We start from the raw sequence: 23,324 nt of genomic DNA on the forward strand, positions 1-23,324 counted from the left end.
AGTGACCTGTGATACCCGTCGCCATGCACTGCTGCTCGTTAGGGATAATTCTTCGACGAGATGTCCCGGCATATCACGAAGGATATCGGTGTCAAACCCGCAATCGGCAACCCGAGTTTCCTGCTTCCATACTTGCTGGTTATCAACTCCAGGTACGTTGAGAGTGCGCGACGAGGTACGGCAGAAATCAAGGACTTACAGCAAACAGGATAGACGAAGCAGTTCACGATGAACAACAGGGTCCCTCACCACACCATCGAGCAGCATGCTCCTCAGGAGCACAACGCAGTAGCTGGCGCTCAGCAGATCAACCATCGCCACGGCACCCCTGGCCACTACAACCACCAGGTCAAGGACGCACCAAACCGTCGTCATCTCCCTCCCGCCCCGTGTGTTTGCTTATCTGATCCTGTATCAACGCACAAGGCTAACCTTGGATACTAGGTTCTCCCTCGAAAAGCAGGTCATCGTCATCTGCAAGAACCCCAACGGCCAGGTCAATCGCGAACGGCGCTTTGAGCGTCAGGACATCACCAGCAGCTCCGGCCGCATCGACCACCTCTGTCGCCGTCGTTCAGGATCCGCTACCGACATCATCTACGTGTATGTGGAGCGCCTACACAACTTCTTCGCCCACTACGAGCGCTGGGTCCGCGACTCCAAGCTCCCAGACCTCCAGGTCACGCTTGCCGACCAGCGCGACGTGATGGTGCTTTGGATCAGCATGTACGAGCTCGCTCGCGAGATGGACGACTGGCGCTTGGTTGCCGCGATCAATGTCAAGATTCTCGCTATCGCCAAGATGGGTACGTGGAGCTTCTACAAGCGCAGTGTCAATGACTACTTGAAGAGAGCTCCTCATAACGACGAGCTTCGTTGCCTGCTTCTTGACTTGCATGTCGCTCGCTTCCAGATTCATCTGTTCAAGCGTTACTTCTGGATGCTGAGTCCTCGTTTGAGCTTTGCTATCATTCGTCGCAAGATGTTGCCTCATCCTCCCACCATGGGCGAGATAGGCGTGAGTTGTGCTTACCATCAGCACGATCATCTGTACCCTCTGACAGAGTGCAACGCTCGTATTCGCTGAGCGCGTCCGTCTGGGAGGTAAAGCTAGCATGAGTATGCACAGAAAGCTGCCTCGGGCTAGGTGCAAGGAGCATGCTCGAGCCTGGCAGGACGGTCTCATCGACAGGGAAAACAGTCGTTACATACCTAGATTGCTGCAAAACAATAACACAATCGCTTTTTTCCCTTTCTGAATACCCACTAGATTATGGTGACTTGAAATTCAAAAGCGACATGGCTGTGATGCTCAGTGTATTGATTTGGGTCTTCCCAGCACCGGGCAGCGGGCTCCAGTCCTGACAAGCTTGTTTGGAGTTGTAGTATGCAGGTTGAACGCACTGCGTCAAAGCAGAAGTTGCCGATGTTCTGTTCACTAGTCGCGAGCAATGCCGTCTCCGATGCTCGGTGAGCAGCCAAATGTGGCTCGTGAGGTGTATGGAACAAATTCGAGATCAGATCTCATTCACCGATAGCGTGCTTTTCATGAGCTTCCGACGACGGAAACAAGAGGTTTGGAAGGTCAAGCATTTCATGGAAGTGATCGGCGATACTTAGTCTCAAACACTTGGTTTGCAAGTCCAAGTACGGAAACTCCAGGACTGAGCTCTACGGTTCTGGAAATATGGTCGGCGATAGGAATTCTGTTTTCATATGACAGCTCGTGTGTTAGACGTGTTCTTGCATTGTGCCAGCGCAAGCTTCAAATGGCTGGAAACAGCGGGTGACGTTCGGGGGTCTGGAGCAAAGACGGCTGATAACGATAAGTCAGCATGAGCGTGATTGGCTATAGATGCGCGGCATCTGCCGTTTCAGTGATGAAAGTCTCGGGTCCGAGATCGCCGGTCACCGAGGATCAGATTAGCGTCATAAAGTGGTCGCCTCTCTTTCAGCTTTGTTCGAATCATCGCTTCCCCTCCAAGAAACGTCAACGACCCTACGACACCTGCCAACCACCATACCAAATATCCAAACAATCAAATCAATCACGATGTTCAGAAGAGTCGCCTCCAATGTTCCCGCCCAGGCCAGCAGAGCCATGGCTGCCGCTGTCAGACCTTCGATCGCTCCCTCATTCCGCGCCGCTGCTCCCGCCATCTCTGCCGTTCAGGGAAGAAGAAACTACCACGAGAAAGATATGTCTACCCATCATCCATGGCGTGCTCTGCGTCTTTGACAAATGAATGGCCATCGACGCATTGGCTGTCATGGATGTGCTCGTCTTCGAACGCTCCGCTAACATGCGCAGCACTGCTCGACCACTACAGCAAGCCTAGAAACGTCGGTAGCATGCAGAAGGGCGACACCGATGTCGGTACCGGTCTTGTCGGCGCCCCCGCTTGTGGCGATGTTATGAAGCTTCAGATCCGTGTCGACCCCAACGACAACACCATCAGCGAGGTCAAGTTCAAGACCTTCGGTTGTGGTTCCGCCATCGCCAGCAGCAGTTATTTGACCGAGCTCGTCAAGGGCATGACTCTTGAGCAGGCTGGTCGCATTAAGAATACCGAGATTGCAAAGGAGCTCTGCCTGCCCCCTGTCAAGCGTCAGTTGGCCCGCCCATCCGCGGAGATTCCGAGTCGGACAAAACGCGTACTGACTACATTATAACAGTCCACTGCTCCATGCTTGCTGAGGATGCTATCAAGTCCGCCATCTCAAACTACTACACCAAGAACCCCAACGCAAGAAAGACCGACCTCGGCGGTACCTCAGCACCTCTTCCCAAGGTCGAGGTTGAGACCGTCTCCGCCACCGCTTAAACGCCTCGTCTTTCTGCATTCTTGATGTTTCCCTCATGTCATTAGCGAGTTTATTCACAACTTCATTTCCTTTCTCTTTCACAATCTTTGGAGTGGCCAGGAACGGCCTTTAGGGTTTTAACGGACTGGCTTTTTCTTACCCCACGCTCACACTGCTATCTTCAATGAAAAATCAGGAGCAAGGTCGGTATGCTCCACAGCTCCTATCACGAACGCAACAATCCCCATGTATTTTATCTTCGCAAAAGAAGAGCCAAATTGGAACAACTTTACAAAGCTACACCTGAACGATGACTTGTTAAGTGACATAGATGTTGATTGGTAGATGCTTCCCAGATCAAGTTGCAGATGTCGAAAAACATCTTGCATCCTGACAGCGCCTTCTTTCTGCTACAATCAATTTCTAGAGTGACCACAGCACAAAGACTCGCAATCACATGTGACTAGCCCAACCACTCAAACTCCCACTCCAGCACCACCATTCTATCTTCTCATCAATCATCACCGTCCCCTGCCCTGGGACAAGAGTGGTCCCAATGCGCAATTCATTTGATGTGTGCAGCTGGTCGAACATGTTGATGCCGTGTCTACCGCGCGGTACAGGCACCCGACGACGCACCACCGGTACCGAACGTGCGAGGCAGATGGGTGCTTTCCCGAGATACGTGGTCCAGTCGTTTTAAGTCCCCTGCATCGAGGCACCATGGTGGGTGCGGGGTGTGGGCGGGAACAAGAGGAAGGGCTGGAACAAGATGAGGTCAAATTGTTCGAGTTTGTTACTGACTCGATTGTCGTCTTTGGTTGTGAACAGATGAGCAAAGATAACCATACCCACTACTACATGATCACGTTCTTTGAGCGTCCCTCCCACGGCTGCTCTCCCATGACTTGTGGGTGCCCTCTTGTGTCTCACAAGCCCTTTGAGATCATCGTACAGGGCGGCAACGGTGGTTATTACCGTGTTCTCAGAAATCTGAATCTCTTATGTGGTTGGCCAAGAAAGGTGGATACTGAGCAGTATCAGAGCAGTCTGTCAGGAGCTGACGATGTGATGGGAGCTCGTTGGTTCTGGTTCATCCGCACTTGATTACTTGAATAGCGTATCCGGGAGAACAGTTTCTTACTCACATCATGATGAGGTACAGCTACAATGGTTGTCAAAATGCAAAGCATATTGTATGTCTGGGATTATGCCATCCGAGGATGTGGAGCGGATTCAAAAGGAAGATAGAAAAGGGATGTGGCATGACGTGAACTCATCTCAGTGTATATGGGTATCTATGTGATCTATGTAAATGCTTATACTTCGGCGTAGACATCAGTTCTTCTGTGAAGAGGTACACCCTCCCTGATGGTCTTCAACTGATCGTGGTCAATCTCTGCAGTGGCGAGTTCAGGCTCCCATGAGTCGCCCTTCTTGTTGAAGTCTTCCTCGCTACCCAACTCTGCAAGAATTCTGCCCCAAGGATCGACGATGAGGGAGTGTCCATAACTTGATCTCTTTTCGTTGTGAGGGCCGACTTGAGCAGGTGCCACGACGAATGACTGTGACTCGATGGCACGAGCCTGGAGCAGTGCGTGCCAGTGGAACTTTCCAGTGTCGGGGGCGAAAGCTGAGGGGTAGCAGAGGACGTCGCATCCTTGACGCTTCAATGAGAGAGCAAGCTCAGGGAAACGCAGGTCGAAACAGATGGCCGAGCCGATCTTGCCGACAGGCGAGTCGAAAGGCTTCAAGACAGCGTTTCCGGGCTCGACAGTATCGCTCTCCTTCATCTGAGGACCGTCCTCCAACTCCATGTCAAACATGTGTAGTTTCTGGTAGCGTTGTGTGATCTCGCCCTTCTCGTCAATCCAGATCAGGGTGTTCTTGATCTTCTTGGGTGCCTCTGAAGGCTCGTGAATGCCAACATTGATGCACAGGCTGTTCTTCTTTGCCTCCTCTTGCAGACCCAGGACGAAAGGTGAGTCCTTGACGGACTTGCAAAGGTTGTAGGACTCATCAGGCGAAGAACCAAGGTAGTCGGCGGCCTCGGGGAGGAAGAGGACCTTTGCGTTCTCGGCGACGGCCTTCTTTACAAGCTTCTTGCACTGCTCAAGATTGTGCGTCAAGTCGTTTGTCGAGCATATCTGTCCAATTGCCTATGACATAATCAGCACTCTGGCCAGAGGACGTGGTGAGGAAAGTAACCTACTGCCTTGACCATGTTTGCGGTAATGTTTACTGTTTGGGAAAGGTTATCTTGATTAAACACTTTGGAGAAGGATGCGGAGAGTAGAAAATGAGGCTCAAAATGGGAGAAGGGAGAATGTATTTGTAGTCAAAGATATGCAGGGCTTGCAAAGATCAGATCGATCGGCATCAGGAACGCATTTACTCGAAGCTATAGGGATGCAATGGTCATCGGTTACCCTTTGGGGAAAGCGCAATCGAGAAAGTAATAATTGGAGATGGAAAGAACCCCGTTCCTGCTACGTCACCAATTGCCAAGGCTCACCCCCGAGCCCGCGCCGCGTGTACCGTGTACCGTGTACCGCGATGGTTATACTCGGTGTTTCGAAACATCAATGTTTCCGTGACAGGTGCACAGCAATAGTGCGCCGACATGGCATCGCAGCCACCGAACAAAGCAAAGGGTTCACGATGGGGCTCACTACTCTCGGGAGCCGTAGCTGGACTGGAGTCGCGACTGGACACAATCCTAGCTGAGGACAACGAAGCGTCTGCCCGCAGCAGAGCTCAGGACAAAGCAATTTCTCAAGAGAAGCCGTCGGCCGAAAAGCCTGCTGCTCTTGCCGTTCCCAGAACCTCCTCGGACGCTTCTCGTAGCCCGTCACGCTCTCGTTTGAACGATCGACTGCAAGAAAGACTCGCCAAGGCAGTCGCTAACCAGAATGCCTCTCGCTCTCCGACTCCCTTGAATCAACCTTCTAGTCCGAGATCAAGCCTTGGCTCGAGGCAGTCGACAGATGTACCACGAGCTCTTTCGGAAACGAAACATGACCCTGCGTCAACCCCAAGTGCTGATGTTCCTGTCCTTGACGTTCCCACCCCAGTTGAGGACAGCTCCATTGAGGCTGTCGCTGAGCCACCAGTCCTTGATACTCCACCTCATGTCATAGTCACCGAGGCCTCCTCGACCCTCCTGACCTCTGGGCTCCCGATCAATCCTGCTCGCATCTCCAATGACAGCCAGACCAGGCCTTCGGTTGACCTCGATCGCGAGTCTATTGCCGAGGAGACTGTATCCGAACCTACAGAATCTACACAAGAACGAGAATCAGAACCAGAACCAGAACCAGAACTAGAACCAGAACCCGAAGAGATAGTCTCCAAGGGCACTTCTGAGCTGCAAGCTGAGCTTGCCCGGTTGCGCCATGAAAATGCCGAGGCTGAAAAACAACGGCATGAAGAAATGCTGGCCAACCTCGAACGCATCGATGCACTTCAAGCCAAACTCCAATACCTCGCAAAAGAAACGGTTGCTGCTGCGAAAGAGGCCAACTCGACTTCTCAGGCAACCCCTCACGAACGCAAACTTGCAGAAAAGGATGAGCGTATCGCTCTTCTGATGCAAGAAGGTGAGAAACTGAGCAAGGTAGAGATGCGCCAAGGTGCTGCCATCAAGAAGATGCGCGCAAAGGCTCAACACGACGAAAAGGCTATGGCTGAGCTTCGAAATCGTGTGACCAAACTCGAGGAGTCCGAGACAGAGCTCAGGCAAAGACTCAAACGAGCAGAACTGGCTGAAAGGCAGAGCGTCGAACGTCTGAAACGATTCTCTGGTCTTGAGAAAGACCTTGAAAAACGCAAATCGGAACTCGCTAGTAGTACTGCCACGATTACCAGTCTGCGAAATCAGCTGGTCGAAGCTGAGAAGAGAGCTGAAGAGGCCGAATCTAAAGCGAAAGAGGTTGTCGTTCAAGCAGACTCAAATAAGCTGTCCGCTCTCCAGGAAGAGCTCGAAGATGCAAAGCTGGAAAGGAAGCTAGCGGACGACAAGTGGAGCGCAGAGGTCAAGCGAGTGACCGAAGAAGCTCGTCAGCAGAGACAACAGGCAAGCTTCCGCGAATCAGAACTCACAAGTGAAATTTCAGTAAGTCCATGTGTTGACAAAACTCGGTGTGTATATGGTGCTCATGTACAATATAGAACTTTGAAAGCCGTCTGGAAGCACTTCGCGTTCGTGCCGAAGAGGCATCTTCAGATGTAGGAGGTGACTCGCAAGCCAAGCTGCTCCGTCAGATCGAGACATTGCAGACTCAATACTCCCTGGCAGCTGAGAACTGGCGCACGATTGAGACCTCGTTGAACGGGCGCATCGCAGCAATCGAGAAAGAACGAGATGAAGCTACAAAGCGTGAAGCCGATGTACGCAAGAAAGCTCGGGACATCAGCAATAAAGCGAAACGTGCGGAAGACCAGATTGAGGAATTGACAGAAGAGTCACAACTCGCGACTTCTCAACTCCAGGCCAGCAAAGCAGAGATGAAAAAGCTGCAAGCACGGTTGGAAACCGCAGAAGCATCACTTAACGAAGCAAAGGCAGACTTCGATCGTCAGAAACAATCCTTTGAGAACGAATTGACCCAGAAGCTGGAAGAGGAAAGAACGAGGCAGCTATCTCAGGGCTTAGGGATTGCCAGTCCCAGCAACGGAACTATGGCTTCACGAACACAATCTCCAACCAGCTATTTCAGGAAACAACCCTCACAAGACCCTTACGGCTCTGTCCAGTCACGACGAGGGTTACAAAGAATACCATCACAAGAGCAAACGACGACGTTATCGATAGATCGATCCGTATCACGACGACCTTCAGCCCTGACACCAGGACTGAACACCTCACGCATACCAATGACGCCAGATTACCCCTCACCAAGTGTCAGCAGACAAGGGTCCATGTTCTCCCTCGCTCAACTCATCAACAGCGGAAATGGAGGTCCTCAAACCCCGTCCATCCACACAAACGATGTAGACGCCGACGATGGTTATGAGGATCGCTCAAGCCCTCAACGCACAATCAACGATGTCATCAGTGCATCTACCGTCCACACAGGACCCAGTGTCCAACTAGTCCAACACATGTCCTCCAAGATCCAACGCCTCGAAGCCGAAAAATCCGCTCACAAAGACGAACTCTCGCGCTTGATAACACAACGCGATGAGGCAAGAGATGAAATCGTGAGCATGATGCGCGAAGTCGAGAATAAACGCAGTACAGACGGCAAGACTGATCAACTTGAGAGTGAGCTTGGACAAGTCAAGCAGAGGTATGAAGCTTGTCTTGAGATGCTGGGGGAAAAGGAAGAGGAAGTGGAGGAGTTGAAGAGTGACCTTGTGGAGGTCAAGAAGATGTATCGGGAGCTTGTCGATAGAAACATGAAGTGAGAGTGTGAGAAAGTAGAGGATGGATAATGTAACCATTAGATGCATCAGTGTCATTTGCATGTCAAGAGTCTGCTGAGCCTGCCTTTTTGCTCCCTCCTGCCATCCCGTCAAAACACCCGCTTCGATGCTACTGTCTCGTCCAGGAAGTGCTCTGTCTAGAGAGTAATCCCTTCCTCCTCAGCAGCCCTGGTGATATAACTCCTCACTTTAGCATCAGGCGCGAGTTCCAAAGCCAACTTGCCAGTATTATCTCTCTTATCCATTTCCGCCCCAGCCTTCAACAGCACAATAGCAGTATCCCCATGTCCCTCCGCGATAGCATGATGCAACGCCGTACATCCATCCACATCACTCCCGTTGACCGGACTCCTTGCCCCCAACAACAACTTCACCATCGGCACGTTACCCACCGCAGCAGCTCTGTGGAGAGGGAGTTGTCCTCTTTTGTCTTTTACGCGCGCAGAGGCTTTGTGGGCGAGAAGTGTCTTTGCAATGTCGAGGTTTTGTTTACTAGCTGCAAAGTGGAGGGCTGTGGCGCCTGTTGTTGTGGTGAGGGAGGGGTCGGCGGATTTTGAGAGGAGGAGGGTTGTGAGTTGGTCGCCGCCTTCTTTTAGAGAGGAGGCTATCATGAGGGGTGTCCAGCCTGCTCCATCCTATTTTGCTCATGTGTCAGAATACTGAGGGTCTGAGTGGGAGTTGGTGGGGAGGAGTGACGGACCTGGACATCGGGGTCAAAGTCTTTGCGCTCTGAGAGGAGTTCGACGATGGGGAGGCGGTTGTAGGATGTTGCCCAGTGGATGGGAAGTCTTTCATCTTCATCGCGAAGGTTTGCGAGCTTTGGATTTGCCTATGTGCGGACAAGGTGTCAGGATCATGTTTGACTGGTAATGGCAGTGTTTGATGGAGCAATAGATACATTTAGTAGTGATTCGGCGAGGTTGACTGTTGTGTATGCGTTAGTGGGGTACTCTTGCTGTGATGCGACAATAGGAATGAGGACTCACTTTGACCGTCGCGACAGGCGGCGTGAATCGCAAACTTATTCGTCTGTCCTGCATCGCTTGCCATTTTCGTGTTTGATAGATAGAAAGTTGAAACTTGGTGACGCTTTCTGAACAACCCTCGTGTCAAAGTGCGGGGTGTCAATGTGGGGAAGTTGTGAAGCTTGTGAAAGTGGGCACAAAGTCACGCGAGAGATGCTTTGAAGTAAGGCACCCAAGAGACGATCACTTCACCCGAGGAGTATCTACCTGGTCTCTATCAAGGTCCTTCTTGGACACAGAGGTTAGAGCTGAAAACACATAACCACGATCGTCTGCAACCGACCTACACCCGATCCCTGTTTGCCTGCATCAACCTGGAAACCCATTTTGCACATATCGGCTCCAGATGTTCAAGGACCTCGCAGACCCCTTTGAGACTGTAAAATGGAGATTGGCACAGGACGTCAACAGTGCCATCCAAACAAGACATGTCCGACAACTTGACACTCTGGTGGAGTTCTGCGAGTCTCTTGACGGTTCTCTTGAAACGTCCTTCGCTGTCTTTGTCCCATTCGCCTTCCATGGGGCACATGTTTGCTTCGAGAAAGTCGAGGATGACCTCATTTATGGCGTCGGTGAGCGATAGCACCTGATACTCGTTGGCAATGAGTAGAGTATCGACCCAGAATTCGAGCTGCTGGTCTTCCGTACGGTGGAGGTCACATGCGTTCTCGTCATACTCCAGGCCATAAATATGCTTGATAATGTCGCGGACAACATCATTTCAATAGCCTGTGATTTTGTACTCGGCTTGGGTGGCGACCTGCATAACCTCGACCATCAGCACATCTCTCATACAGGTGGTTTCAAGATCCTGGGCATACCGCAAAATTGCTCTTGAAGGCTGTGTGAAACACTTCGGAGGCACCGGCGAGGACAAGCTTGTGAGCGCAGAGCTTTTCATCGCCAAAGCAGAGGGTCACATCGGATCTACTTTTACTGGCGTAAAAGTCCTTGAAGTGGGGATATGGATGAGGTGCAGACATCTTGTGAGGTTGGAGCTGAGATTTTGGAGAAGTTGAGACCAAGCTGCACATATAGGGAGAACGCAGACCATGCTGCCCTTCACCCGCTCGGTCGATCAGAGAGGTTGTAAGTACTTCGCAGTTTTGGTTAAGCCTGTGTTTGTCCCTGGGTATCTGTTCATGACTTCGTAATCTTGCGGGGGCCTGGTAATTAGGTTTATGCCTTGTCCCATGTCTCTTTGCCTGCACGCCATTTTTGGTGTTTGACGTTTAGGTGTTTGCTTGAGTCTTCATCCTTTCTTCGCCGCCTTTGCAAACATCTCTCCAACTCTACCAGTGCCTTTAAAGGCCAATCTGACCGCTTCAAACCTTTGTTCAGGCGCTCTCTTCCCGTTTCCCACACTTTCCATGACCCATTCAGCTGTGACAAACTTTACATTCTTTCCACCGATCTTGGCTATCTCTTTCTGCATCTTCGAGGCCGAGAGACCGCCACCAGCACCTGGGATGGTAGAAGCGTTTGGTCGACCCAGGATGACGTGGGTGACTGAGCGTCGGCCGAGATGGATGCTAAGACGTGCGCCGTGGCTGACGAGGAGATGCTTTAACTTGTGGTCGGAGATGGTCGGGAAAGTGCTGCCATTGATGTAGATGCAGGTGCCCACGAAGATCTGGGGGGCTTTCGGTATGGGTAGTGTTTCCGTATCCTGGTCTTGTTTCGTCTCTTCTGCGTGCTCAAGCGAACTCGATTGCTCTTGCAAAAGCTTGGTCTCGTAGCTCGATGATTGCTCCTGAGATGAGTCTTTCCGCACAGGCTGAGCACTCGGTATGTCCAGAAGATCCAGCACTTGCTCCTCCACCTCTCTGGGTGCCAGCTTTGCCTTCTTCTTCTCGATCGGGGCGTCTTTGACTCCAACCTTTTTGACCCGAAAGGCTTCTACCACACTGATCTGACCTCTATTTCTCAAACCAGATGCGCCTTTAGCCCAGTCTCCATTCTCTAGCCTGCCATCTTTTCCAAAGTCTTCACTGCCTGCGCCAACAGTATCTGCGACTCGAGCACCGCCAGAAGCCCCACCTCCAAACTGGTTGCTGAGTTTCAGGCTGCGCGACTCGCGCCAGCTTATACTTCCGGCAAGGCTGTTGTCCGCTCTTCGGTGACCCGTCGAAGATGAGTTCCAGGGATCGAAGAAGCGTCGTTTCGGCTTTGCGCTGGTTGGAGGCGGAAGTTGGTGTGGATTTGACATGATTGCAGTGCTCTGCCGTGCGATTCTTGTCGCCTAGATCGGCAGTGGATACAAGTTATGATAGCATCTGCTGACTCTTGTTGATGCGACAATCGAACTCCTCATGGTACAAATAATTGACTTGTTTTGGTCAAAGTCATTGTTCTTTCCTTTGGATGACGCGACGAAGGACCGCCAAGTCACGTTTCTCATTTCGCTTGCACCTGCCGTGCTTGCCTTACTTGCGCACTTCCGATAAGATCGTAAACACGAAATGCAACTGACTATTCGTTCGCTGCACCGAGTGTGAGCCGACTATGCTATTTATAGATCGCGGCTCCTACTCCTTGCTTTGCGATGCCTCCTGATCCAACTGCTCCAAGCGTGCTACAACCCTCTTCAAGGGAAGAGCTGCTCCTCTGCTGACCACACTTAGTCCATCGCGAGTCTCCACTTTCGTACCATCTTCGCTGTTCTTGAGTATCGTGTGTGCTGCACTGATTGCTTTGGGTAGTAGCTTCGCACCATCGACATCAGTATACAGCCAGCGTAGCACGTTTTCAAATCCTTCCAGACCTGCCGTTTCTCCTCGTCCCAAGCGACTGACTGGTGAGATCAAAAAGGCTCTCGCGCGGAGATACGTACGTTCTGTGTAAGCCACACTGTTTTGGTTGATAGCTGAGAGTCCTTGGAGCGGTTCAAATCCTGCTTCGTTATAGTATGGCTCTCTAACCAATACGAGGCCTAATATGCTGACCAGGACCTGTAGAACAGTGCTTTGGTGAGGCGTCCAGGACTCATTTCGCGCTTCATCGCCTTGCCATGTGCCAAGTAGACTGAGGCAAATCTTTCCTTCCTCGTATAGGTTTGGATTTACTCGGCCTGACATACCTGCTCCTTCGGCCGTCCAGCTGTGGAAAAAGGCCTTCGGGGGCTCGTATGGGTACTGTGATGGTAGATGTAGGTCAATCATGAAGGGAGCGTACTCGTATGGCGTTCCGAGTGGTCCAACAAACAGGACTCTGATCAGATCCATTCTGGACTCCCATGTTCGGACAAAGACGCCTTCCGGGAGGGCACCGGGCGCACTCAAGATCTTGTGCTCCTTTGACACACCCTTCATGTGGTTCGCAGACGTAGGACCAGTTTGGAGCAGGTAGTGATGGCCCGAAGGAACCTCGGTCTCGAGGATCTCATAAGCTACCGGCGCATTTGGTAGCGATGACAAACGGATCTCTTCAACAGGCGCATTAGCCATAGCCTGATCTCTGACACCATGACTGGCATTCTGTGCTGTGTGGGATAATTGAGCAGCGGGTGCTGCAGGCGGCACGGGCTCCGTAGCGGTCGTGTCGTCTTGCGTGGACATTGCATCTGAAAAGTCGTCGCCCTCGTCCTCTGTGCTCCACGAACCGTCCTCCTCATCGATTGGGATATCTTGCCCTTCTTCAAACCAGACATCCTCGTCTAGCTCTGATAAGTCATCCATATCGTAGTCCATGTCCTCACTTCCTTCGCTTAGGAACTCCCCGGTCCCATTGGCGTCTTCGGTAAATGGATTCTCGTCCGTATCCAGATTCATGGCAGGTACTGTGTCTGTGATATCACACTCGACTTCTTGTACTGGCTCGGCCGCTCCTAATCTGATCGTACATTTGCCATTCTTCCCTAAATCGACGATTTCGCCAAACCAGTTGACGCCATGAGGTGCAGTTTGTGCAAGATGTGGTATCCTGAGCAGCAACACATAATCTCCTCTATTACGATTGATACTCTTTGGTGCTCGGATGTCGTAGAAGCTGACTTCTTCTGGTTGCTCGTCCCCTACGCTGCCGACTTTGGTGCCTGGGACTAACAGAGTCAAACTTTTGTCGCAAAAGGAGAGGGTGGGTTCTTTGAACCACGTAACATGAGCGATCCTGTCTTTGACATTCACAGACTCGGCAATACCAACTCGTGTTGGAGTGATTGCCCACGAGGTCATTGCTTCGGGTGGAGGGTCTCGCGTCTCGTTGGTGCAGACGACCTCGCCAGCAAATACCGCGTCTTCGTCGTCGATTGAAGGATCTGGGATGATCGAAGTCGTTCGTACAGTTTCGATGGTATTGTCGCTCCAGAGTACGTCAGCTTCTGTAGTGGTGCTGGTGATGGTGAAGACATTCAGATCGTAGCCCAGACTCTGTGTGCGATCGAGCTTTTCCAGCTTGCCATGTGTAGTAGACCCATCATACTTGACACACGCTGCAGGTAGATTTTTGAATCTCACACGTATTCCGCCCTGGAACTCGGGATCAGAACGTGACTTGGTAGTCTGCTGCTCCTCTCGAGATGATTCGGGCACTCGTGAGACGTCGTAAAGACGGACTTGATCGCTTTCCAGTTCATCAGTCCCGAGGAAGCCCTCAGGTGCATTGCTCCAGAGTGGTAGTTCGCTGGCTCGCTCCATTCGATGATGTAGCCAGTCTACTTGACACTCTCTCGTACGCACATCAACAACGACACCGATGGGTGGTGTATTGGGCGAGTAGGTACCAAACACCCATCTGCCAGTTCTAAGCACACCTTTCTTTGTTCTGACCAATGATCCGATGGCAAATCTCTCCTCGGGATCGCCACTCATCGGTTCAAGTTTGCTCTCATCGGCAATGCTCACAACACCGTTGTCGGTCAACCGAACGGTGATCTCGTCGAAGCAGTCCTTGATACGGCCAACCCAGTTCTTGTATACAATAATGTCCCCTTCGTTGAATGTCTGTACAAGCTTCAATTCAGAAGCAGGGATGTCGTAGAGGAGTCCACCGTCAGTCATCAACTCGAGGGAGGGTTCTTCTTCCATTGGCAATGGTAACCAAGCGCATTTCATTGCCTTGCCGCTCTTGGTTTCTCTGACGTCGCACATGGAAAGAAGTGTGCATCTAGTCCTGGTACTGACAACGGTTCCAGATCGCGCTCCTTTGCGCACAAGGTCTCCAGACATGAAAGAGCGATCTAATAAGACGAGATCGCTGCATGGTACTAATTCAGCCTTGCTTTCAGTTTGCCATTGCATCAGCACAAAGCCCTGTGGCGGCACGCCATCTCGCAGAAACTCCTTGTAAAGTTGGCGTGGGACGGCCTTGTGGCGATGAATCTTGCCATAAGTATTAGTTGGGTATGGCGTATGACTTTCGATTTCGGCGTGTGTCCTATCAACATAGCCAACAGCTAAGAGATTGCTGCTGCTTGACGTGCATACATCGTCAACGTGGAGTTGGGGAACTGAATCTGTGGATGCCATCCCGCAACCGACACAATACCAATTAGCCCCGGAATGTTGGTATCGACAGAATGCCGCAAAGGTATGATAATTCTGTTGTTGGAACTTCGATCGCCGCTTTGTTAAAGAGAAGGAAGAGTGTGTGACAATTGGCGCTTTGACCATGTTTTGCAGCAAGAACGACCCTGTCTCGTATTCGGAGCTTCCAAGATATACAAGTTACAACACTTTCAAGTGAGGAGAAACCATCAGACGCATACTTGAAATCAGCCTTGGAAGCGCTGCTCCATGTTCTACAAAGCTCACAGGGGCTGTAAGAATATGGGCTGTGGATGCACAATTATTGAAACATTTAGCGATCACACCTGGTCGCCCTTGGCTTTAATCACAACCAGACATGAAGGCACGTTGATGAAAGTGCAAAGATCAAGTCTCGTTCATTACAATTTCATGCAAGTCAAGAGTTCGTGTCAGCATTTATTAAAGCTTTTGTATAGAAAGCAATTCAATGTCGCTTACGTCATCTTAGATGCGAGCAGAGGATCATGATGTGAATGCGTATCAGGAATATTATGAGCTGACAATGTGGTGGCTAAAGGCCTGCTCGCTCAATCTCGTCACATCTTCGTCATGCTTTCACGCATAACCTCCCACGCATCCTCCCATGCTCTATTTCTTGAGACAGACGTAGATGTGTTATACCTAGCTTGGTCCAGCTCTGCGGCCGCGTTTCGAAACATCAACTCACGTTCGTGTCTCATCTTCTCGAGATTGGCTTGGTTGTCAGGAAGATTGTGCGTGGTCGGCTCTGATTTAGGAATTGGCTTTGGCGAAATTGGTAGCGTAGCAGAGCTCGCACTTGAGACAGGCTCAAACGCCGACAACCCCGCTAAGGGATGGTTGTTCAACCTGTCGTGATGAGGGTGTTGCATATAGCCATAATCAACATACCGGATGTGAGGGTTATGTGCAGGCGATGCAGTAGAAGTGAATGCTGGGGCCAGCGGAGCAGTCATACCGTTGGAACCTAGGTCGTATTGTGTCCAATAATTCCTGCGAATTGGAGTCGAGATTGCACCGCCCGAGCCATGAGGAACAGGGTGGCTGTATGAACTAGCACTGTGGTGTGTTTGAGGATAACGTGGTTGCTCTCTTGCATTTAGATGCATTGAACTTTGGTCAGAATTTTCTTCTGGTGGTGGCCATGGATGCGACTGAAGGGTTTGGTCATGCATTTCTGGTTGCATGTTAGTGCCGGAAACGACCCTACTTAAATACCTTTCGAACAAGTGCGAGTGTGTGTGAATGCTCCTGAGACTCATTCTCAAGCAGGATATTCTTCTTCAAAGGAGAGAATGTCTCAAATGTTTGGGACGCTTCTAGGATCTAAGAGTGAGGATCGTCCTCGAGTAGAACGTTCCATGCAGGCACTAGAAACGATCTATGATGTAGTTTGAGTCGTGGGGAGGGCTTGATAAATCCATTATCCAAGACCAGCAAATTCATTGTCGATCAGCTGGACGCTGTTCAAGAAGATGCCGCTTGATACCCATTGGCTCTCCAGAGTTCGATTTCCGTGCTGAAAGTGGAGTATCGCACTGTTTTCGAGATCGCGAGTCGCAAGAATGAAAATTGAGCTCCTGAGAGAGATACGGATGGGTTCTTTCACTGTGAACACCTTTTGCAATGGTGCAACCTTTGTTTCAAGTATGAAAAACTGTGGCAGCATGTCAAATTTCGACGGTAAATCTCTGGCTGTGAAATGAGAGCTTAGGACGACTGAGCGCCGCGGCTGCCGACGATGTTGCAGAAGCGACCGGAAAGACAGGCTGGAAGGATAGCAAAAACAGATTGCGCCCTGTGACACCAGTACGATACCGCTACTGGATTCATAGGAAGCCAAATCTGAAGAAGCAAGGCCCCGAAATTCCCGCGCCCAGCCTTCAGCAATCGACCGATGGCACGTAACACGATACCGGCCGGCGTGATGGGTCCTTTGAGGAGCAGTACGGCCGGACAGCTTGCGGGAACCCACGGAGCCTACGAGCACAATTGTGCCACCGACGACAGAATACCCAGAGGACCATCGGCCTGAATTGAACATGGATCAAGCAGTACTTCCACTCAGGCAGGAGGCTCTTCGAAATCGAGCCTGTCCAAAGCGACAGAAACCATCGCGATTCGTGGACAGCCTTGCCGAAGGTAACAACCTGGAGAACTCGCGCTTCGATACAGTTACCCCAGAGAAGTGTCACACAGACGGACACCACTCTGAGAGCAAGAAAGTATCCGAGCCTCAAAGGTTTGAGCCCCAAAGACACGATTGCTGCAAAATGCCCTAGTCCTGCAGCTTGAGAGGAGCGAGCGGCGTGTTTCAACATCTCCGGTCTTATCCTCCAGTCAGCTGCCACGACACGTGCAAAGCTCTGCCGCCGCATGCTTGCAAACAATGGTCAAAACACCTTAACACAAAACGGTTGTCCCGGACGCCACTCCGACTAGAAATTTACTGGGTGGTATTGAGACAGTATGGGACGCCTCAAGAACGCCACAAAAGTGGTTGACAGAAGCCTGCCAACAGTCGAGGTTTTGGGCGAAGGAAAACAGTCGCTCAAGCAAGCCGTCTCACCGACCGGATCGAATTTTTCTTTCGCCGAGCGCCAGCATCCCCTTGTTGTTAAATAAACACGGGGCGGATTTCCTACCGTGTGGTCCCAACGAAGACCAAACTACCAGAGTCTAGAACGGCGCATGCTCCTCGGTGCACGCTAGGCGGCAGACTATTCTTACCTTGCAAAGCAAACTCCTGTTCTTTCTCACATGCTCATCTTCGTCGACGGTCGTTACACTTGACATTTACCGCTTCCACTAACTGTTTCTTGCTCGATCGCAGCAGCCACAAGTCGCGTCCAGCTACGCCGTGGGTGCTCGCCTTTCCAGTCACAATCTCTTGCGACGTTCCTTGGTGATCGATCAAGGTGTCAGAGCTCGGGTTTCAATTTCATGGACACCGCAGCGCGAAATTTGCGCGGCTTCGTTGAGGATGTCCAGTCACCAAGTGCCGACTTGTTGGATTTCCCCTCACCAGCAAGCGACCTTGAAATCTTCACGCCAGGTGTTGGCTCATTGTCTTCGACGGCAAACGTGACTCCTAACTCATGGCCAGATGCTGATGCGTGCCTGCCTTCTGCAACATCCGCAATTCCCGACCCTGTAGAGCTTCAGACTTCACTCTCACCAACTCACGAATTCGAACAGCCAGGTCTCGGCTTCGATACTTTCGTAGGCACTCGAGTGGCACCAGCCCCTACCAGCCCACAGCCATTGCTTCCATCGAAGGTCGGAGAGGACCTTCGCCTACCATCCTTTGCACAACTGGGAATAGCTGCCCCGCACTCTGAGTCAATCCGTCCATTACTTGTGCGCAACCCTCATTGTTGCCTTGGCGTCGACAACTCAGCAGCGTCTTCCATCGACATTGGTGACAAGAAAGGACTGACTGCAGGTGCTCGCGTTGGCGATGCCATGCCTGAACACGTAGACGCGATTCAACCCGTGTCTTCACCCTCAGTGCAACCAAGATCACCTCTACACAGCCCGGTGCATCACTATGTGGTGACAACTCTCACCCCTCCCGACGACACTGGCAGAATAACGTGGGGACCAGTTACTCAGTTCGCGGCAGGGGCAATGTCATCTCCTGCGGCTATCGGCGAAGGTCCAGCCCCTGGCATCGAGGCTCCAATCGCATCGGTCGCGAGTGAATCAACAATTCCGGCTATCAATGTACGAGGTTCAAGCCCCTTAGAAGAGCCACCGCGACCGTGGCTAAAGAATGCTATATCAATCATCCGTAAGTGCTTCCAGCTCGCGTGACTGTAGACGTGCTAATCTCGTATGTGCAGTCAAGAACATTCGCTCTGCATCCAGCGCCTATGAAGATCCTATCAAGGTTCTTTCGCACGCATTACCATGTCCATCGACAGAAGGCCACGCATTTCCCACCATCATCAGCTCTTTACATGACGAGACTCCTCAGTCACCTACGTGTTGGATCAACGTATTCCATGCACTTCCAGTGAGTATCTTGGCTATGACCCCGGTCCACATCTTTCTCTTCGCATACAGCGATTCGGCTCGCAGATCGTCGACTGGTTGCTCACATGCATCTTCGCGGCTTGTCCGAACTCATATGTAGTAGATCGCGTGCTAACGGATAGTAAAGGGCAGATTCAACCTAGCAGATCTTCCCACATCACCGCCTAGTACTCCCGGACCTCCGATCGGCGGCGACGACTACTTCACAAGCAAAGTGTTCGACTCAGCTGTACATATACTCGACTACGCCGACAACCTGAAATCCCTTCCGCAATCTCCTCGGCCTGTAGTGCCACCGTCTTCGGTCGACGTCTCCATTGTTGAGCGCTACATCCCTCCTACTAACAAAAACGAGTTTGCAGACATGTTTACTACGCGAGGTCCCTCCTTGCTTGTAGACAGACTGGTCGAACTCTCACCCGACAATGGCACACTCATCTTCATCTATCCTACAAAACGAGGAGCGCAGACATTCGTAAATCACTATCTCGGGCCCGTTCTCGACCCGATCCTTAGATCTATGGTCGTCGTCAATGGAATCTCGTCCGATATGGGCCAGCAATTAGGCAAGATGACAGCTGTCGATGAGTTGCCCGACCATGAGACCATGAAGAGGAAGATAGTTCAACTCTGCTCCTCATTGAGCCAGTCAAGTCCAGGCATGGAGCGCTTCCACAGGGTACCCACCAACTTCGAGCTGTTGCTTTCCTCCACCGAGGAGGTGAAGCTGGATCGCAAGATTTGGTCTCAGGACTGGTGGGCCAAACAGGAAAAGCCACGTATCAGGGATATTATCTCGCGCTTCTTCCGCAAGGTCAATCGAGCACAAGAAGACCAGACACCCGTCGCGCTGGTACATGAGGTTCTGGATGGCGTTGCACAAAAGGCATACCCAGAGGGGCATGACGAACAATCCGGAATCGAGGTCAACGTGTTTGTCATTTCGAGATCGAGATGCGCAAAGTGACTGACCGAAATAGCTAGTGAAGGACAGAGGCTCACGTTTCTGATTTTGCGCGCGATGATATCCTGGAGCATTGCTGGCGAAGGAGCAAAAGGTGGATGGTACTGTTGCATTTATCCGGTGTATGGAGCGATTTGATATAATGAGTGAGCCTGGAAACAAAGAATCGAGTTGATTAAACGAGGGCATCTCCAATTGACTTTCCATAGCAATCTGACGGCTGCAAAGAGACGTCGTAGAGTTGACTGACAAGACGACGATGGCGCGCGGTGTTGCCTGAGGTTGCCTGAGGTTGCATGAGGCTCTTTCGGAGTGCCGATCACCAAAATCCCGACCAAGCACGCAATTGACCATGTTTAGCTAAGCATTCTCGGACCAACCTTCCGATTGGATGTTCCATGCCTTTTTCGCCATTTCCCATCTCCCCGCATGGGTGATGACAACAACCGAGGAATACAAAGACATTTCAAAGCAAGCTCACGGATGACGTGATGACATGGGAATCACAAATGGTTGGAAATCAAAAAGATCAAAGTCTTTGCCGCTTGAGCCATGCTGAGTATATATAAGACTGGGTAGAAGGGCAAGTTTGTTCTTACTTCAAATCAATACACGTACACATACGCCGTATACGTACACATCATATCTCTTTCCTTTTACCAACCAAATCACAATGTCGACAACCACCACTACAACGACTACATCCTCCAATCCCACCATCAGAGCACAAGAGATAGAAATACCTCGAGGACCAGTGACCTCAACTCTAATCTTCTACGCTCCTCCTGCCGACAACTCCGCCCCTTGGAATTACGTAGAGCAACCACCACCCGGCCTCCCACAAAGAAACTACACCGAACACCCCTCTACCGTCCACATAAACGACATCCGCGGCCAAGAAACCTCCTTTCAACTAAATACCCACGGCTTCACCACCGCCTCCAACATCCCTTCCTCTTGCGACGACTTCACCTCCGACGATCAAATCAAAAGCATCTACTATCCAGAAGTGGAATCACTGATCTTGGATAAAGTGCCTGGAGCTAAGAGGGTGTTTCTCTTCGATCACACGGTGCGCAGAGCAGATGTAAATGCAAAACGACAACCAGTACACAGAGCTCACGTGGATCAAACCGAAAAAGCAGCTCTCCAACGTGTGCGCCACCACCTTCCCTCTGAAGCTACCACCCTACTGCAATCACGCATTCGCATCATCAACATCTGGCGCCCCTTGAACGGTCCCGTTGTTTCTTTACCGCTAGCCGTTGCTGACAGCAGAAGTGTAAAGGATGAGGATATCGTGGGTGTAGAACACAGGTATCCTGATAGAACTGGAGAGACTGCGGGGATCAAAAGTGCAGAGCATCAGGAATGGTGGTATTGGAGTGGGATGGGGAATGAGGAGAGATTGTTCTTGCAGTGTTATGATAGTCATGGCAATAAGGCTAGGACACCTCATACGGCGTTCACGGATCCGAGGACTCGAAAGGATTGGCCTGGACGCGAGAGTATTGAGGTTAGAGCGTTGGTGTTTGGGTAGTGGAGAAGTGTGAGATGACTTTATGAAGTATGAGACTAGTCGGAGTTTGGGATGTGACGGTGCAAGGGGTTGAATTTAAAAATACAATATAAATATTTCTATCTACACCATCTATCTTTCACCATTCTACTATGTTCAAAACATCTACCACTATGCCTCCACGCTGTTCCTCTACTCATCATCACTACTAGGCTGAGTGTTCTCCAAAATGCCAGCCTGACCAAGATACACAGTACCATCATAATCAAACCCGTTAGTAGTGTTCGCAATAGTCCAGTTGCCGAAACAAGCATAGTCATAATTGCTCAACGCATACGACTCATTCTGACTAGCCACAAATTTGTCAAGCGCACACATGCCATCAGTACGTCCCTCACAAGCGCCTCCCCTGAGAGTATCCAGAGGCAAGATGCCGTTGTTAAGGCGCATACGGATGAATTTGTGGGTCGCGTTGGAGGCACTGTAGCCATATTGCTCCGGGTAGTACTGGACGCGCTCTTTGGAAACAGCGGTAGGGTTGGGGGAGGAACAGCCAATGACTTCTGTAACGAGATGGCCGCCGAAGGGAGTCATTTTGGAGAGGACGAAGTGACGGTCAGGGTTGGGTGGGAATTGGGTCAAGCTGGGAGGGTCGCGGAAGTAGTCCAATGACATGGCTGTGAGGACACTGATGATGATGTCGTCGTGACTGAAGTCGGCATAGAAGGGGCGGTCGAGGGGAAAGTCGCGAGAGTTGTTGGTGATGCTGCTGTTTACTGAACTGTTGGAGACGGTGATATATTGGTGTGTCAGACGTGCGAGAAGCTCTTGAAGGTAGCCAATGCCCTGGGCTCTGCCGGTAGGATTGCCGAAGCCATAATCGTAGTAGTAAGCCATGTCAAGGGTGTTCTCAAAGCCGTTCCACTCATCTGCGGTGAAGAAGTCACAGAAGTCAGACATTCCAATGAAGCCATGCTCTGATATCAAGGTTAGTACGCATTCGTAGTGGGAGAAGGGGCTGGCGTACCATAGGCGCAGATCAGCTGCATGGCATAAGTGTCGTTGTTTGACAGCTTGAAATCAGTAGGAACATGTTGCTGGAGACGAGCAGTCGCATTTTGGAGATATCTCGGGATGTAGACAAAGACATCCTGATCACCAAGGTCACCAATTCCAGTAATGAAGTCATTGAAACACGAGTCGTAAGATGCAAGGGTGTTGTTCTCAGTGCCGCCTTCGGGAATAATGACAAGGTCAAACAGATCACCAGAGGTATAGTCGGTCAATTGAGGGTCGGGGACCTTTTCGTAAGTAGGACCAAAGAAGCCGAGGGCCCAATTGATCTGACTTTCGCGAATACGAGATTGGGACGTCGTACGCAGAACGGACTTGGGTCTGGCGGTGCCATTGGTGTAATCAGTCTCGTATCCAACCTGACCAGCAGAAGCATTGTAAATAATGCGTCCATATCTGTTCCAGAAGTCGACGCCCAAATTGAACTCAGTGCGAGCTCCGATACCGGTAAGGTAGCTTTCATTCATCTGATACACATAAGAGTTTAGGAAAGATAAGGGACCGGAGAAAGTAGCCGACGAGTTGGCAGCAGCCTTGAACTCGGCAAGCTTTTCAGCAAAAGCTTCCGCCAAAGCTCCATCGTCGACATAGTCGGTAGGAAAGCGCTGTGCGTGGCGTTGGAGAGTGTGAGCTTGCTCGACCTGGCAGCCAGCAGGAAGACCGACATCCTTGACACCAAAAGCATTGGCAGGGTTGTCGTAGTAAGTGCTAATCTGACCCCAGCGCTTTGATATAAAATCAATGTCAGAAACGAGAGATTGGTTGGTATGATGGTAAGTACTGGCTGCAGCTGGAGCGATTGCAGCTGCCAGCACGGCATAGGAATGATAGGAAGTCAAATGCATGATGGGCAAAAGGAAAGGAAGACAGCCTGAGAAAAGGTTTGCAGGGAGCAGCAACGCTTATTATACAGAACAGGCCAGAAACAGATCTTGCAAGTATTACGCGGCGCTCCGAATCGGAGC

General features: G+C 51.1%; 12 protein-coding genes across 12 annotated transcripts; 5 read left to right on the forward strand and 7 right to left on the reverse strand.

The window, feature by feature from the left end:
- Window positions 1-94: 94 nt before the first annotated feature.
- AUEXF2481DRAFT_76031 (uncharacterized protein) lies at window positions 95-1,087 on the forward strand (the record flags this gene model as incomplete). Its single annotated transcript, XM_013492842.1, has 2 exons — window positions 95-389; window positions 445-1,087. Exons 1-2 carry the CDS (start codon window positions 229-231, stop codon window positions 1,085-1,087), a joined length of 804 nt encoding a protein of 267 aa, XP_013348296.1. The 5' UTR covers window positions 95-228.
- A 982-nt stretch (window positions 1,088-2,069) lies between these two features.
- Window positions 2,070-3,053, forward strand: AUEXF2481DRAFT_35312 (uncharacterized protein). Its single transcript, XM_013492658.1, has 3 exons — window positions 2,070-2,198; window positions 2,315-2,608; window positions 2,677-3,053. Exons 1-3 carry the CDS (start codon window positions 2,102-2,104, stop codon window positions 2,823-2,825), a joined length of 540 nt encoding a protein of 179 aa, XP_013348112.1. The 5' UTR covers window positions 2,070-2,101; the 3' UTR covers window positions 2,826-3,053.
- Window positions 3,054-4,124: 1,071 nt separating this feature from the next.
- On the reverse strand, window positions 4,125-5,029 carry AUEXF2481DRAFT_915 (uncharacterized protein; the record flags this gene model as incomplete). The annotated part of the gene is made up of 2 exons (XM_013492377.1): window positions 4,125-4,964; window positions 5,018-5,029. The coding sequence occupies 2 exons, from the start codon at window positions 5,027-5,029 to the stop codon at window positions 4,125-4,127; spliced, it is 852 nt and encodes a 283-aa protein (XP_013347831.1).
- A 399-nt stretch (window positions 5,030-5,428) lies between these two features.
- On the forward strand, window positions 5,429-8,214 carry AUEXF2481DRAFT_25316 (uncharacterized protein; the record flags this gene model as incomplete). The annotated part of the gene is made up of 2 exons (XM_013492532.1): window positions 5,429-6,919; window positions 6,976-8,214. 2 exons carry the CDS (start codon window positions 5,429-5,431, stop codon window positions 8,212-8,214), a joined length of 2,730 nt encoding a protein of 909 aa, XP_013347986.1.
- Window positions 8,215-9,981: 1,767 nt separating this feature from the next.
- On the reverse strand, window positions 9,982-10,243 carry AUEXF2481DRAFT_918 (uncharacterized protein; the record flags this gene model as incomplete). Its single annotated transcript, XM_013492378.1, has 2 exons — window positions 9,982-10,020; window positions 10,082-10,243. 2 exons carry the CDS (start codon window positions 10,241-10,243, stop codon window positions 9,982-9,984), a joined length of 201 nt encoding a protein of 66 aa, XP_013347832.1.
- A 269-nt stretch (window positions 10,244-10,512) lies between these two features.
- AUEXF2481DRAFT_25318 (uncharacterized protein) lies at window positions 10,513-11,469 on the reverse strand (the record flags this gene model as incomplete). Its single annotated transcript, XM_013492533.1, has 1 exon — window positions 10,513-11,469. The coding sequence occupies one exon, from the start codon at window positions 11,467-11,469 to the stop codon at window positions 10,513-10,515; it is 957 nt and encodes a 318-aa protein (XP_013347987.1).
- Window positions 11,470-11,630: 161 nt separating this feature from the next.
- Window positions 11,631-14,782, reverse strand: AUEXF2481DRAFT_35321 (uncharacterized protein). The gene has a single exon (XM_013492659.1). The coding sequence runs from the start codon at window positions 14,723-14,725 to the stop codon at window positions 11,789-11,791; it is 2,937 nt and encodes a 978-aa protein (XP_013348113.1). The 5' UTR covers window positions 14,726-14,782; the 3' UTR covers window positions 11,631-11,788.
- A 380-nt stretch (window positions 14,783-15,162) lies between these two features.
- AUEXF2481DRAFT_176108 (uncharacterized protein) lies at window positions 15,163-16,107 on the reverse strand. The gene has a single exon (XM_013492915.1). The coding sequence runs from the start codon at window positions 16,024-16,026 to the stop codon at window positions 15,322-15,324; it is 705 nt and encodes a 234-aa protein (XP_013348369.1). The 5' UTR covers window positions 16,027-16,107; the 3' UTR covers window positions 15,163-15,321.
- Window positions 16,089-17,257, reverse strand: AUEXF2481DRAFT_175787 (uncharacterized protein). The gene has a single exon (XM_013492916.1). The coding sequence runs from the start codon at window positions 16,806-16,808 to the stop codon at window positions 16,188-16,190; it is 621 nt and encodes a 206-aa protein (XP_013348370.1). The 5' UTR covers window positions 16,809-17,257; the 3' UTR covers window positions 16,089-16,187.
- A 450-nt stretch (window positions 17,258-17,707) lies between these two features.
- AUEXF2481DRAFT_25321 (uncharacterized protein) lies at window positions 17,708-19,769 on the forward strand (the record flags this gene model as incomplete). The annotated part of the gene is made up of 3 exons (XM_013492534.1): window positions 17,708-18,557; window positions 18,610-18,782; window positions 18,930-19,769. The coding sequence occupies 3 exons, from the start codon at window positions 17,708-17,710 to the stop codon at window positions 19,767-19,769; spliced, it is 1,863 nt and encodes a 620-aa protein (XP_013347988.1).
- A 670-nt stretch (window positions 19,770-20,439) lies between these two features.
- AUEXF2481DRAFT_25322 (uncharacterized protein) lies at window positions 20,440-21,306 on the forward strand (the record flags this gene model as incomplete). Its single annotated transcript, XM_013492535.1, has 1 exon — window positions 20,440-21,306. The coding sequence occupies one exon, from the start codon at window positions 20,440-20,442 to the stop codon at window positions 21,304-21,306; it is 867 nt and encodes a 288-aa protein (XP_013347989.1).
- Window positions 21,307-21,477: 171 nt separating this feature from the next.
- AUEXF2481DRAFT_61941 (uncharacterized protein) lies at window positions 21,478-23,204 on the reverse strand (the record flags this gene model as incomplete). Its single annotated transcript, XM_013492832.1, has 2 exons — window positions 21,478-22,262; window positions 22,313-23,204. The coding sequence occupies 2 exons, from the start codon at window positions 23,202-23,204 to the stop codon at window positions 21,478-21,480; spliced, it is 1,677 nt and encodes a 558-aa protein (XP_013348286.1).
- Window positions 23,205-23,324: the final 120 nt, after the last annotated feature.

This window comes from Aureobasidium subglaciale, assembly GCF_000721755.1.
Source record: "Aureobasidium subglaciale EXF-2481 unplaced genomic scaffold scaffold_1, whole genome shotgun sequence".
NCBI lineage: Eukaryota > Fungi > Ascomycota > Dothideomycetes > Dothideales > Saccotheciaceae > Aureobasidium > Aureobasidium subglaciale.